The 13464-nt window shown below is 32.6% G+C and overlaps 3 protein-coding genes across 3 annotated transcripts; 1 reads left to right on the top strand and 2 right to left on the bottom strand.

The window, feature by feature from the left end:
- The first annotated feature begins 616 nt into the window (after window positions 1-616).
- LOC130654568 (uncharacterized) lies at window positions 617-4067 on the top strand. Its single transcript, XM_057457177.1, has 3 exons — window positions 617-1249; window positions 1590-1724; window positions 1804-4067. Exons 1-3 carry the CDS (start codon window positions 860-862, stop codon window positions 3658-3660), a joined length of 2382 nt encoding a protein of 793 aa, XP_057313160.1. The 5' UTR covers window positions 617-859; the 3' UTR covers window positions 3661-4067.
- LOC130654570 (uncharacterized) lies at window positions 3948-4677 on the bottom strand. The gene is made up of 2 exons (XM_057457179.1): window positions 4144-4677; window positions 3948-4078 (listed from the first exon to the last, which is right to left on the bottom strand). Coding segments are annotated over exons 1-2 (387 nt in total). The 5' UTR covers window positions 4529-4677; the 3' UTR covers window positions 3948-4076.
- Window positions 4678-5257: 580 nt separating this feature from the next.
- Window positions 5258-9839, bottom strand: LOC130654569 (uncharacterized). The gene is made up of 12 exons (XM_057457178.1): window positions 9722-9839; window positions 9427-9463; window positions 9274-9327; window positions 8680-8835; window positions 8515-8585; window positions 8253-8370; window positions 8097-8135; window positions 7876-7908; window positions 7300-7617; window positions 6624-6845; window positions 6125-6468; window positions 5258-5663 (listed from the first exon to the last, which is right to left on the bottom strand). Exons 1-12 carry the CDS (start codon window positions 9782-9784, stop codon window positions 5427-5429), a joined length of 1692 nt encoding a protein of 563 aa, XP_057313161.1. The 5' UTR covers window positions 9785-9839; the 3' UTR covers window positions 5258-5426.
- Window positions 9840-13464: the final 3625 nt, after the last annotated feature.

Below are 13464 nucleotides of genomic sequence, written 5' to 3' on the forward strand. Positions count from 1 at the left end.
AAACAAAAGAATAAGCAATAAACAAAAGGTGCCAAATTAAGGGCGCTAAAAATGGGTGTTAATTTTTAACCTCACAAAAGTTGAATTAATGGCGGTAAAAAGGTCTCAAGCACTGAGGACAAAAACAACATCTTTATTTAAAGTATGATATAAGATGCCAAAAATGGCTGAAAAGAACATAAAGATTTCCCATATTCTAAGTATCCGAATTCAACAACCCTGTAAAAGAATAGAAATGTGCCACATAAAGCCAGTCGAGACAACAAGAAATAGCTAGCTACAGCTCTTCTGTGGTTGACAGGAAATTTAACTTTGCATAAACTGGAGAGTCTAGACGTCTATGTGGTTGTAAAGTATTTTTAATTTCTTGCACTTTGATCTTTTGGTTGCTTCGTTTATTACATTTAATTTTTTATAATGTGCGAGAATTCAGTGTAGCATCAATGACACGTGGAGGTTAGGTTAAACGGCTTGGTAGCCCCTTAAATCCACGAAAAAGTTCATTCCGTATAAACAACGTTAAAGACAAAGATTTTGACGTCTTTAAAAGTTGCATTAAAGGGAAACTAAGGTCAAAAATTTTTTTTTCATAAAAACGTTTATTATACTATTTAAAAAAGATACCTTAAATTTTTTTTCAAAAAAAATGTATTTTTATGAGGATTTTAGTGTAAAAAGGTTATTATTACATCTCCGTTAGAGTACATAAAAAAACTCTACGATGGAGAGCAATGACGTATGATCCGCGAGTGAGTAAGTGAAACCATACTATAAGGTTCGCCTGATTTGATGTATGAAGACATAAAAGATGAATTTTACTTCTTAACTATAATTGTACATTTTGTCTTTACTACTCAAAATGCCAAGTTGCCTGGCATATGGATGTTCGCAAACCACTGGGAGAGTAACTGCTAAAAAAAGTTTTTTCATGATCCCAAAGCCAGTGAATACAACTGAGAAACTTCGCGCAGCACAATGGTTGCATAATATTGGTACTGGATTGAATGTAGAAACATTTCCATTTGGGAAAAATAAAGTTGTATGTGAAGACCACTTCCATCCTGACTGCATAAAAGATGATTTAAAAGGACGTCTAACGGGGATACCATCGAAACGGAAAGAGCTACTTTGTGGAGCAGTTCCAACTATTTTTAAACACAAAACTTACGAATTTATTAACATGGATGGCACTACCGTATTAAAACGTGATTCATCTTTAAAAAGAAAAATGCAGGAAGAATGCCTACATGTGAGTTACAAAAATCATGTTTTTTAATTTCAACCTTTTCTGGTACAACTCTTTTAGCGAACATATTTAATTAGATAGCCTGGTTTCTATATTGTAATTAAAATATAAATGTGTTTCGTAATTTTTTTTAAGTAGTGAAAACAAGTGGAAATTTTATAAAAATTTCCATGAAAAATTCTTAATAAAATTTGGAAAAATGCACGAATGGTATTACTTTTGATTATCATATGTTATTTTTGTTATCAATGTTAATGAAAACCAGGTTAAGTTTTCATGCGCACCTGGCTGGACTTCGAAGAAAAATATAAGGGTTGATCTACACTTCATTTTTTTATTCTAGACCGTAAAGAAGTTACTTAGTGAAAACAAAGAAACCACACTTTCACAGACATTACCGACATCATCATGCGTCACGGAAAATTCAAGTACAAACCAACTTGGGCTAACAATTGATCTTTGTTCTAATGAAAATGAGGTAAGAATATAAATCCTGGAAACAAGGTTGGTGACATTGAAAGATGTATCCAAGTATAATTTTTTTTTTTTTATTTTAGTCTATTGAACAGCGTTTCAAAGACATTGGAATTCAGTGTTGTATTAGAAACGCCGTTTCAAATGTTGCAGCTCAAACAGGATGTGAAGAAAGAAATGATTTTAGCGCCCAATTCCCAGAGATATATTCACCAGATACCTGTCAACTGGACCCCACTTACAAATTAAAGGTTAAAGCTACGTCAACTCCCAAAAAGAACATTTTTGAAGTAAATAATGTAAACATTTTGGAAACTACCACAGATATATCTATCACTTCTCTATCGCTTACAGCAGACAGTAGTCAGTTAGAAGACGCCATTGAGGAGGATAAAGAATATGTGCCTGGTAATTGCTCAAATGAAGACGACATGGAGGAGGATGAAATAGATCTTATAAAAGCAAAAAAGTTTGTAGTTTACGAAAGCATGTTGGAACAACTATTTAGTTTTGTTCGATGTCCTGAATGCAACTCCTCAGTCACCGTTGAAAAAAGCCATGTCGGCACAAGTATGCATTGTAAATTCACATGTTTGCTGCACACTCATGTCTTCAAATGGAATACCCAGCCTCTACTCGGGAAACTACCAGCATTTAATTTGCTATTGTCTGCGACAATTTTCTTTTCTGGTGAAACATATGATAGGATACGAAAGCCATTAGAATTTGCTGGAATGAATTTCATCAATCACACAACATTTTATTCTATACAGAGAACACTTGTTATTCCCACTGTCAACAAACAATTCCAAGAATGCATCAAAGAAGCGCGTCTTGAATCAAATGGTACGGACAACGCCATTCTTGGTGATGGAAGATTTGATTCACCTGGTAAATCAGCAAAATATTGTACTTATTCGTGCCAGTCTCCTACAACAAAAAAAATCATTGCCACCTCAACTATACAAGTTTCTAAAGGAAAAGGTTCGGCACCACTCGAATTACAGGGCTTCAAGAACTGTCTTGCTGAATTAGAGGAAGATGGATACAAAGTTAATACTGTAGCTACCGACCGCAATAGGCAACTTGCAAAATGGCTGCGTGTAGAAAGGAACGATATCAGCCATAAATTTGATCCATGGCATTTTGCGAAAAACATTAAATCAAAACTGAGACCACTTGGCCTAAGAAAGGGATGTAAAATTCTGCAGGAATGGATCAAACCCGTCGGTAATCACCTATTTTGGTGTGCTGAAAATTGTGATGGAGATGCAGAAAAGTTAGTGGACATGTGGAAATCATTGTTACACCACGTGACAAACCGTCACAAATTCAAATGCTACAAAAAATATAAGCGTTGTGCTCATAAAAGTTACACTAAAGAACAAGTAAGACGAAAAAAGTGGATCGAAAAGGATAGTCCTGCTTATAATAACCTGGAGAAGGTGATAATGGATGCGAAAAACCTAAATGACATGGTACATTTGACGAAACCTTATCACACTGGAAGTTTGGAAGTATTCCATTCCCTGATAAATTGTTATGCACCCAAACGCCAAGAATTTGAATTGAACGTGATGGCCTCGCGGGTAAATTTAGCTATTCTCGATCACAACTGTAACGTAGACAGAAAGCAGGCTGTTATCACTAAGGAGAGAAGTGGTTGCGGCGCTTTGGGCGAGAAGAGATGGCGATATTTATCAAGTAAACTTTCAAAGGAGTGGATTGCGAAGCCAGTCATGGAAGCAAAATCTCATGATTTTATTGAAAAGTTGCTTATGGAGGTAGTGCAACGAAAACTAGATGGCCAAAACATCTACAAGAAAGTAGAAAATATAGAAGGCAGATTTGACACTCCAAGGAATATTGCGTATACAGATCGTCCAGAAAAATTGAGTATACTTGAAAAAAATAAAAAAGTAAAACGATTTTCTAAGTAGATTTGATTTGTTTGTTATACACTTTTTTTTATAAGAACAAGGAAATTTGGCTTGTATATTTTCTGTATATTTTCCATCTTTTTCTGGGAAACTTTCACGAATTTTTTTCACAACGCATGCCGGTATAACAACTCTACATCCTTTTCCCAGTGTTTCATAGTAATGCACCCAAGCCGTATATTGTCTGTATGCTGAAAAGCGTAGTTGTCTAAAAAGAATATAATATGTTTTGTTGTTGTGGAACCTAGGCGTTACAAAATGTTGTATATATATTTTTAAATATTCTTTGACTCACATTCAGTAAACGAACTTTTATGTAGATAAAGAACGCATTTTTTTTTCGCATATGAAGTAATATTTTATATTTGTTTTGAAAGGTAGAATAATAAGCTTACTTGTTTTGAAAAGATTTTATATCCTTGAAATTATTTTGATATCTGCGATGTCTAATGCTTGCTGTCTCTAATACGGTGCGATTTAAACAAAGAATATTAAAATCTTTATGCAAGGTAATACATGTATTCTCTTCCAGCTTTTCTCCCAGTAAAGTTGTAAACTCCAAACAACACTTGCATTCTGCAACAGTCATTAACTCGTGTATATCACATTTTTTACACTTACACCAATGTAAGTTTTCTAACCTGCTTGAGTCTAAATCCTCATCTTCGTCGTCGTCTGAAATATCATTCGCAGTTTTTGATGAACAAATGTTTTTCAACTGACTTTCAGTATATTCAGGTTCGTTATCATAACACCCTTTGCAAATACTTTCATCTGTTTCAGAACTATATACTTCGCTATGTTCACTAGCACAACTACTTTCTTCGCTGCTATCCATGTCTAAGTGATTTTGAGTCTCGCGGCTCATACGTCATAATTCTGTATGGTTCACGAGGAACCGTGAATGGAGTACACGGTTAATTTCAGAAAACCTTAGAACTTTAATGGGCTAAAACAGCCTAAATAATGAAAATTAAGAGTTAATTTTTTTTTCAATAGTTTATTTAGATGTTATACAACGTTCTTAATTTTTTTTTAATAACATTTTTTTTTGACCTTAGTTTCCCTTTAAACTACATGGACCTAAATTATTCATCTACTCATATCTCAGACAGCTTTAATTTTTCGTTAACCTAATATTTTGTCACTTGTTTAAAAATTTTTCACCACTACTACTATATAAACTACAAAAGCGAACGATAAAGTTTGTTATCATGCGATGGCGCCAAATTTTATTGTTAAATCACTGTGTACATTGACCCGTGACAATCACAATAAAGAGAAATATATCCTGTTATTTTTTAATTTAGCTACTTGTTGGGCAAATGTGTAAAAGTATTCAATTATTAATAATTCAGCACTTACAAAGATATAAACAAAATTGATTTACAGTGAGGGCCAGACGACCATTGCCGCAGAGCAGTACGCTTCTCCTTTAAAAGTTCAATACAAGGTGATTTCGTATTAAAAGCATATTCTGTGATTTAAGTTTAAGGGTGTACTTGTGGATTATATTTATTCTTATTAGCAAAAAAATTTTTCAAACTTGCAAGGTATTTACATCACTTTTATTACTTCTAACGAATAAACAGATCCATCCGTTGCTGTATATTTCTCTATTAACAGATCTATTAAGCTATTTATAAATTTATACACATTAACCCGGTCATTGATTCAAAGACCAAATTGAAATCTACATCTTTTACATCTCTTTACATTGATAAATATTTATTACTTTAATAAATAATTTTTGATGATTATGAAAATTAGACTGCACCAAACGGAACATCTTCCTCTTTTACCCTAGTCAGTATATTGTCGTAACTGTAATATTTGTTTCGCCAAAATTGCTTCGACTTGTGAAAACCTAGAATATCTAATTTGCTGTTAACCAGCAGTTCAGGTTTTATGTCGCATGCTATTGATGTGAAAGATGAACATCTTGAATTGATTGTAGATGACCATATTGATGACAGATTACTTCTGCTGATGTAAACTTCTCCCTTAAAATAAACAATAAAATAATCTTGAACTAATCAACCAACAGACTCTATCAATGTGGTCAAAATAAATTAGTGAACCTTATTGTTTCCCGCAGGGCGACTTAAGTTAGAAAGCTCCCCTCTGTAAATTACCCTATAGTGCGACATTTCACGCAGGCCCTTTTACGCTGCGTTAAAATGTTTACCCCTTGAAACAACGTGTAAAAGAGGGCCGATACGAGAGTTAATTAAGACGTTATAGAACCTCAAGTTTTTTTGTTTTTTTTGTGGTGAAATTTTGAAATAATGTGACGCCATTGTCCACCTTAACCATAAAAACAAATGTTCTGACGAGGTAAACACAGAAAGATTGTTACGGGGACAGTTTGTAATCAAAACTTTGATTCTGATAATCCTTGTAAAGGAGATATATGTACTAAAACGGTTATTCTTCCAGTTCACAATTAAATCTAAAGTTTTACCTTTCTGCATTTTTCCCCATAACATTCTTGGTGAGATTCTTCGAGATATTTTTTTGATAAAGTTTCCATGCGTTTAAATATAATACGATTATGGTTTTTCTTTTTCTCTATTGTATTTTCATCCACACTTGGAGATAGTAATGCTATAACGTCTTTAAAATCATCTGGTATTTTAAATCCTTTATGTTTAGCAGCAAGTAAAAAACTTGGAAACCAGCTCACTGTCTCTTGGTAAGAGGATAAGTAAAGTGGGAAATATCTAGAACAATTATTGGTATTTAATGCTATTCCACTGATGATTTGAAGAGCAAATTCGTACGGTTTATGTTTCAGTAAAGGAGGTTCTAAAAAGGGAAAAGAAATAAAAACTAATACCCAAACACTTATGCAACATAAGATTTTTGATATTTTGCGCATGTTGTCATCTGATGTAGTTTTTATAATATTAGTCTAATTTTAAAAATCGGTTTAAAACAAGTCTCTTTTACTTTATTTATACCTTCTTTTTGCTCTGTTAATAATGTAAATATGTAATCACATGACTGTAGATTTCTTTGCAGATATGAAGCTATGCCACCTTCATTATCCAACGTTGACTGCTCCAGCAATGCCACCTTTACCTCAACACCACAAACTGTTAGCACATATGCAAAATCACGAATAAATTTTTCGAGAATATCACATCCTGGACGATGTAGTATTAATACTGATTTCTGCTGATCTAAAAAAGGTAAGTTCTGAATTATAGTTATGTAGGCTTACAGCCTTTCAGGTGTTTGATGCTGGGCAAATAATCAACCTGCATCTGTATTATAATTCTCTCTATGCGTTTATCTTTGAATTACAATGTTAACTGCGTCAATACTCGCAATGATTTCACAGACCAATGCCCGTAGATTTTTCATGGGTTAATGTCTAGTATATTAATGTATACTACTAGATAATCCCGTGAAAATATCCACTTTGTCAGAAATACAATGGTGAACATTTGTCATTTGAATACTGATGACGTAAACAATGACCTGTCCATAAGTTTTGTAAACTTTGTTAAAATATATTGTGAAAAGTATAATCTAATTTGCGGAAGTCACAGGGAGATATGCAGACGTAGCCCATTATTATATCCCGATAACATTGTATATAAAACGTTCGGCAAACTTTCCCGCTGAACTTACCATTGAGAGCACATTCATCACGTTGAAGTGGCTTTAGTCTCCTCGGGAATAAAAGACATTTTCCATAACGAACACCTCGTTTTAGCATTTGAAAAACCGCAACCGCTAACACAAGGAGAAACACTAAGATTCCAAGAACTACGTATAAAATGTCTTGCGTATTTTTTATTTTATATGTTACGGATGGTACAGGTCGAAGCTTTCCATCGCAGTCCATAGTTGATAAAAGTTTAATTCGTTGACTAAATGATTTAGGATGTTCGTAGCAAATTCGAGTAGCAATGCTGTTGGCAGTATTTGTTTCGATTTGGGCATAACCTAAGCAAAAACACCTGCAATCATATCAACGTAGACAAATCAACGTTATATAGATAAAAGTTGTTATTATTCCTTGTCACACGTTTCTAAGCAAGAAAAAAATTTCTAGTGGGGACATTTTAAAGATAGGAACATGTGAACATAAACAGCTAATACCTTTATAAACTACCAGTTTGTACAGACGTATTAATAAACGTTCAGGAAAACGGTGTAGGATTTAAAAACTGTGTAGGATTTAAGAAAGATGTATTTGCGTACCTTTGCACTTCTCTTCAAGGTTTTTTACACTTTCTAAATAAAAATGGTAATTGTAGTAGTTATTATTGTGCATTGGCAATGTCTATAATAAAAATAGCAATATTAGTAACATAAAATTTCACAAATAAAACCAGCACTACAATAACTATATTTAAACAGTATTTGGAAACACATAATGCCCTTCTTTTAACTTTCGGTGTAAAAATAAATAAAAATCTTACGATTGTAAACACTTAACACCATTTCCTCTCCACATTCATCTAGAAAAGAAGCAAAAAATTTAATTAACCATGCACAAAAATGTTTCTTAGCTCCTGTGTAGTAACTTATGGAGTGAATTTTTTTATTTTTAAAAAGTTATCCTAGCTGGATCTTACCAAGAGATGTATATTCTAATTTTCTGCTAACCATTGTAGGAAGGGAAATTATGTCTGCTTCATATTTTTGGCTTGGTTTTAACATAATCGCATTTGATATGTAATGGGTCTTGGAACTCTAAAAAAAACTAAAATAAGTAAGGTTTGTTCTTTTTTCAAATAACCAAAATTTTTTTTCAATTAACCAAAAAATTGATTTTGTTGGCATTAATATATGCATACATTTTTGGAATGTAGAAGGAAATAGGTATATGTTTCATACCTTGTTTCTTGGGATGTACATCTGTTTATATGAAGTAGGCGTCCATATATTAATAAGATACCCCCAGCAATCTAACATAAGAAAACTTTGCATTGACTAAGTCCCCAATATTTAACCCAAATATTAAGATTAAGAAAATATACCACAAATGTAGTAACTATTCACCTTTGTTGTCTATCATGTTATCCCTAAACACTAAAAGCATCAGGTATGATCCGTTATGAAGGAATGATGCTTCCAACACTGCTTTATCACACTTCAAATTCTGATGAGCGCAAGCTTGAGCAAGTTGGTTGCGTGTGTCATTGCCAATAAATATTGCTGAAAAGAACATTATCGTATGAATTTTTACGTTTGTTTTTGTCAAACAGTATGGTTGTAATTCTGTTGCATATTTAAGCAGAAAGCTTTTTTGCACTTCTTAAATGAAACAGTAAATATATTGTAATGGTTAAAGTATTGGATCAGTCACGCAATAGTTCAAATGATCAGTTTTTTTGGTATTCTTTATTGCGTAAATATCTTTCTCAGAGATTTTAAAATGTTTTCTTGGTATTTCCCTGATGACATGGGCTCTCTTATCAAAAACATACTAAAAAATGGTAGCATAAGACTATCATAAAGCAAAAGGTAATGGCGGGTGTAAGCACAGACACGTCATTACTTAGAAAATTGAAAAAGGGTATGTTATTGACGAAAACAAAAACAACTACAAAATTAAAAACGTGTGTCTATCAAAATAAATATCGGCACGCTTACATTTGTCCATGTACTGGTTTTTAAAATAGGCAGCATCGCACGTTAAGTTGTGATCTAAACCATAAATAGTTTATTAATGTACATGAAAAAAAACAAAAATTAATTGTAAATAAAAAAATTATTATAAACAAAAGAAAGGATATTCATAAATACCTTGGGATGAATGGACTGTATCGTTCTTTAAATATAGCTAAAATTATACACAACATACAAGTTTATCAATGTCTCCAAATTATATGCATTTAAGTCTCGAAAAAAAAGGAAAACTATATAAATTCGTAGTCAGAATGTTTTCAAGTGAATTCTATACGCGAACTTAGAGCAAGCAAAAATAAAATCACGCTCATTATCCTACGGATTCTCTTAAGCTATAGAATCCCCGTGATAAGATCAAAATTGATAAAAAATAAAGACAAACACACAACACATTTTACAGAAATAGGCTTACATGCACTGGTACAATGACTTCAAGCAACAATAGGAACCATATCAGATAAAGGCAGTCTGCCATTTAAACTGTGTCTTGTTCTTTTTATGTTTTCTATAATGAACCACAAGAAAATTAGTTCAACACTTCACTGCATGTAAAAATACATATTTCTAAAACAAATTACCTAACAATAAGCATTCAAGAAAAGATTAGGTATTGTATGATGTCGTGTTACAAAGACATGGGGTCCTAAATCTCCTTTCAACAACACTAAAATACGCGAATTTTTCTTATTGTTGCGACATTTTAAGATTGCTGTGTTGCCCGAGCGATAATATAACATTCTAATATGTCTTCGCATTGCAAACAGCGCTATTGAAAGGCTATATACCCTGTAATCACCCACAGTAGCTTAGGCATTGTTAATTAAATTAGTCACAATAGACATTATGACTACCCTTTTTTATTAAAACTCAGACCAAAAACTCATCGTGCAAAATAATATCAAGCCATCCTGATGAATTTAGCATTGATGACGAAAAATAGAGTGAAACATTTGGGCCAAGGAGAATTAAGGCCAGTGAATATGAATCTTTTTGACTAAAAAGGATAGTCTGGTTTAAAAAACCAACTATAACAACAGTGCCATTTTATTACTTGGTTAAAGCCATACAACTCGTAAGCCAATTAGTGCGTCTAATTGCGACCATAGGTGTATAAAACGAAAGAACAATACAGGTCCATTGTTTTGTTGACTAAATGTTTTTGTGAGTCATCATGATTTAGATTGCAATCAAGATAAACGAATTATTGGGGCGAGACGAAAATTACAAATATTTGTCTAACCTAAAGTTTTAATTACAAACTTTGTATGATGCAAAAAAGAATGATGATGATATATTAAATTGAATTACATTTAAAAAATAAGCTACATTCTCTTGTTTTGTAAGAAACCATGTTACTTTAAAGCACTACGCTTGACCAAACTTGACTGAGCTTTTTTTCGTCATAAAAAATTGTCATACCATAACAGAAATATCTCTCCTGATTTGAATGATGAAAACGAGTTATAAAATCGTACTGTCAACGATATCTTATACACTAAATTTCACAAGGAAGAATTAAGTACTCCACAAACCATAACAGACAACACAAGAAGAATGTTAAAAATAGTTAATAAATTAGGGTTAGCCAATCAAAATGCGCGTTCAAGATTGTATTTAGATCTATTTTTAATATTCCCTCTAATTGGGCTCGTCGGTGACTCTCACTTCCACAATATGACAAATGTTTTTCCGAAGCAATCTCCGAAAAAGGTTTTTCTTTGAAATTTTTTCTAAAAACGTTATTGGCCATAATGTATGTTTTGAACAAGTATGCAACACTATCCTGGAATTAAACTGAAACTAAACTGAAAAAAAACAATCAAGTGCCATGTTCGTGAACAAATTATAACTATTTTAACAACGCATTTCAACATAGTAGAGTCACAAATTGGAGAAAAAGTTACTAAATTTTGCTTTGTACGCATTTTTAAGTTGTTTTATTATTATATTCACAGCTCTCACCAGTTGTGCGGTAAATTATATTCCTATTGTCCTTTTCTGTCGTCAATGGCAAAGCTATTAAAGTTATTGTATACCTACAATACACTAAATGTCATTGACAGTGCTTGCCAAAAAATTAATCTTTCGGATTTTATTAGCTTGCAGAAAAAAAAAATCTATAGCCATGAACTGCACGAGTTAATGGGTCTTAGTCCATATTTGTTTGTTTGTTCTTAACTTATTAATAACACTTAAAAGAGGCTGCATGTCATGTAGTGCTCTTTGCGAATTCTTTATGTAACTTATTCTCTTTTATATTGCTAACTAAACTAATTGAATCAATTTAATACATAAAATAACGCAGAATGATAACTAGACCTTACGAGTAATTCGTATTTGATAAAAGCAAAGGTTGGAAGATTTTGTGTTGCATCTACTAGATTAATTTTAATAAATACGACCATTTCGATGAATAGATTCGATTGAAGCTGTAACAGTTTTATAAATTCCACATTTTAAACGAACATGTGCTGTAAATAACAAAAGAAAGAAAACATACTTCAAAAACAAAATCACATGAAACAAAGTGTTTGTAAAATTTAAAGAATTATGTTCATTCATGTTTTTATTTGTCCTTCATTGAAAAACCTAAATTATTTTAGCAATCTGACACCTTAGGTTGAGAGCGTTTATAATCAAGTGTGGTTTGAAACATATATTTAAGAAAGCGTGTTGTTTTTCTATCTATTTGAACCATAAAGTGATCCTGCCCATATCGAGTGGGTTACTAGGTGCTTATGATACAATTTTTATATTAAAAATAAGTTCGTATTTTCGTGTTAAAAACTACAAACAAAAAACAAACATCATTACACGGACTGAGCACCACAAACAAACATGCAGAACACAAAATCTGGCAAAGACTTTAGTTCCAAAAGTTCTCTGTGAAATTTCACTCTGTGAAACTTCACTTTTGAAAGTTTCTTAAATTTAAAAGCAAGTAGAAAAAGTGCATTATTGTTCTTGAGAATCTGTGTTAAAATTACACCAAAATATCGCTTGTTGTTGGGTTTACAAATACTGAATCTACAGGAGTAACGAAAACAACCTTGTTCAGTTTTTAAATGTTTTCATACAAAATTTTTAGCCAGATTTATGTTTGAGTTTTCTTACAAATGAACTTCCTATGAAAAGGTGTTTAAACATACGAGACAGACAGTTCAAAAATAAAAAATGGGTTTCCTCTCTCAACTTTTTGTGTGATTCTTTGACCTATGAGATCCCAACATTTGCTCAATATTGTTAACCCTACAGAGAGCTTTCGTAACAAAATTCCGCCACTAGTAGCCTTTTGTCGAACGTAGCAATAGCAAGAGGGGTAAATAAGGCAAAATCATTGGTTTTTCTTCTGATTTGGTCCTGATTTGTCAAGCAGCTTTTTACTACAATCTTAAAGCTGAACGAACACACGCATTCGTGCATTTTATGTCCGCTTATTAGGACATACTTCCTTGTACAAATATTAATAATGTAGTGTGTGATAACTAATACCAATTAACATGAAGTTGTTTTGTAAATCGTATTTCTAGCCTAACTAATGCTAAACTTTGTAGGTACATACACATCAACACATTTATCAGAAAGTACAGTATATGCAAAAATTCTTCGGCTGCCGTCTTTTTTAAACCATAGTATTGTATTGTATACTATGGTGCGGGTTTAAACACTTGACACTGAATAACCTTTAGAGGAAATCTAACGTTTCTAAATAATTGTGTCGGGTAATATACAACACACGTCGTAGCATATACATATGACGCGTCATATAAATTAAAAAAAAATAAAAACACGCAAAACTTTTCTAATATTTCCGAACCATCACCACCACATGTGCTTGCAAGTAAATCTTTAGTTTGTCCGAATACAACTAACAAAAAAAAAATTCAACTTCAATTATCATCACTCTCGTGTTGTTAATAACACATGAGCTTCCAGCTCCTCAGCGTAGCACTTAAAACGCCATCAGGGTAAGAAATTGTGTTTGCTTTTTATTAGACACTCTCCACCGTTGTGATTTTTAGACATCTCTAACGCTTTTGTTTGCAATCTATTAAACACAGAGCTGGAGTTTTAATGCGCTTAATCTTATATCGGAAGGCAATTACAAGGCCTTGGTTATAAAGGCATTAATTTCTGTGGTAATTTCAACATTTT

Source organism: Hydractinia symbiolongicarpus, chromosome 8 (assembly GCF_029227915.1).
Source record: "Hydractinia symbiolongicarpus strain clone_291-10 chromosome 8, HSymV2.1, whole genome shotgun sequence".
NCBI classification, from domain to species: Eukaryota; Metazoa; Cnidaria; class Hydrozoa; order Anthoathecata; family Hydractiniidae; genus Hydractinia; species Hydractinia symbiolongicarpus.

Coding starts and splice junctions, on each gene's coding strand:
- LOC130654568 (XM_057457177.1), top strand. CDS start 860: ATGCCAAGTTGCCTGGCATATGGATGTTCGCAAACCACTGGGAGAGTA. Junction 1,250..1,589: donor TGCAGGAAGAATGCCTACAT/GTGAGTTACAAA, acceptor TTTTTATTCTAG/ACCGTAAAGAAGTTACTTAG. Junction 1,725..1,803: donor TTTGTTCTAATGAAAATGAG/GTAAGAATATAA, acceptor TTTTTATTTTAG/TCTATTGAACAGCGTTTCAA.
- LOC130654569 (XM_057457178.1), bottom strand. CDS start 9,784: ATGGCAGACTGCCTTTATCTGATATGGTTCCTATTGTTGCTTGAAGTC. Junction 8,371..8,514: donor TGTACATCCCAAGAAACAAG/GTATGAAACATA, acceptor AGTTTTTTTTAG/AGTTCCAAGACCCATTACAT. Junction 6,846..7,299: donor TGATGAATGTGCTCTCAATG/GTAAGTTCAGCG, acceptor TACCTTTTTTAG/ATCAGCAGAAATCAGTATTA.
- LOC130654570 (XM_057457179.1), bottom strand. CDS start 4,528: ATGAGCCGCGAGACTCAAAATCACTTAGACATGGATAGCAGCGAAGAA.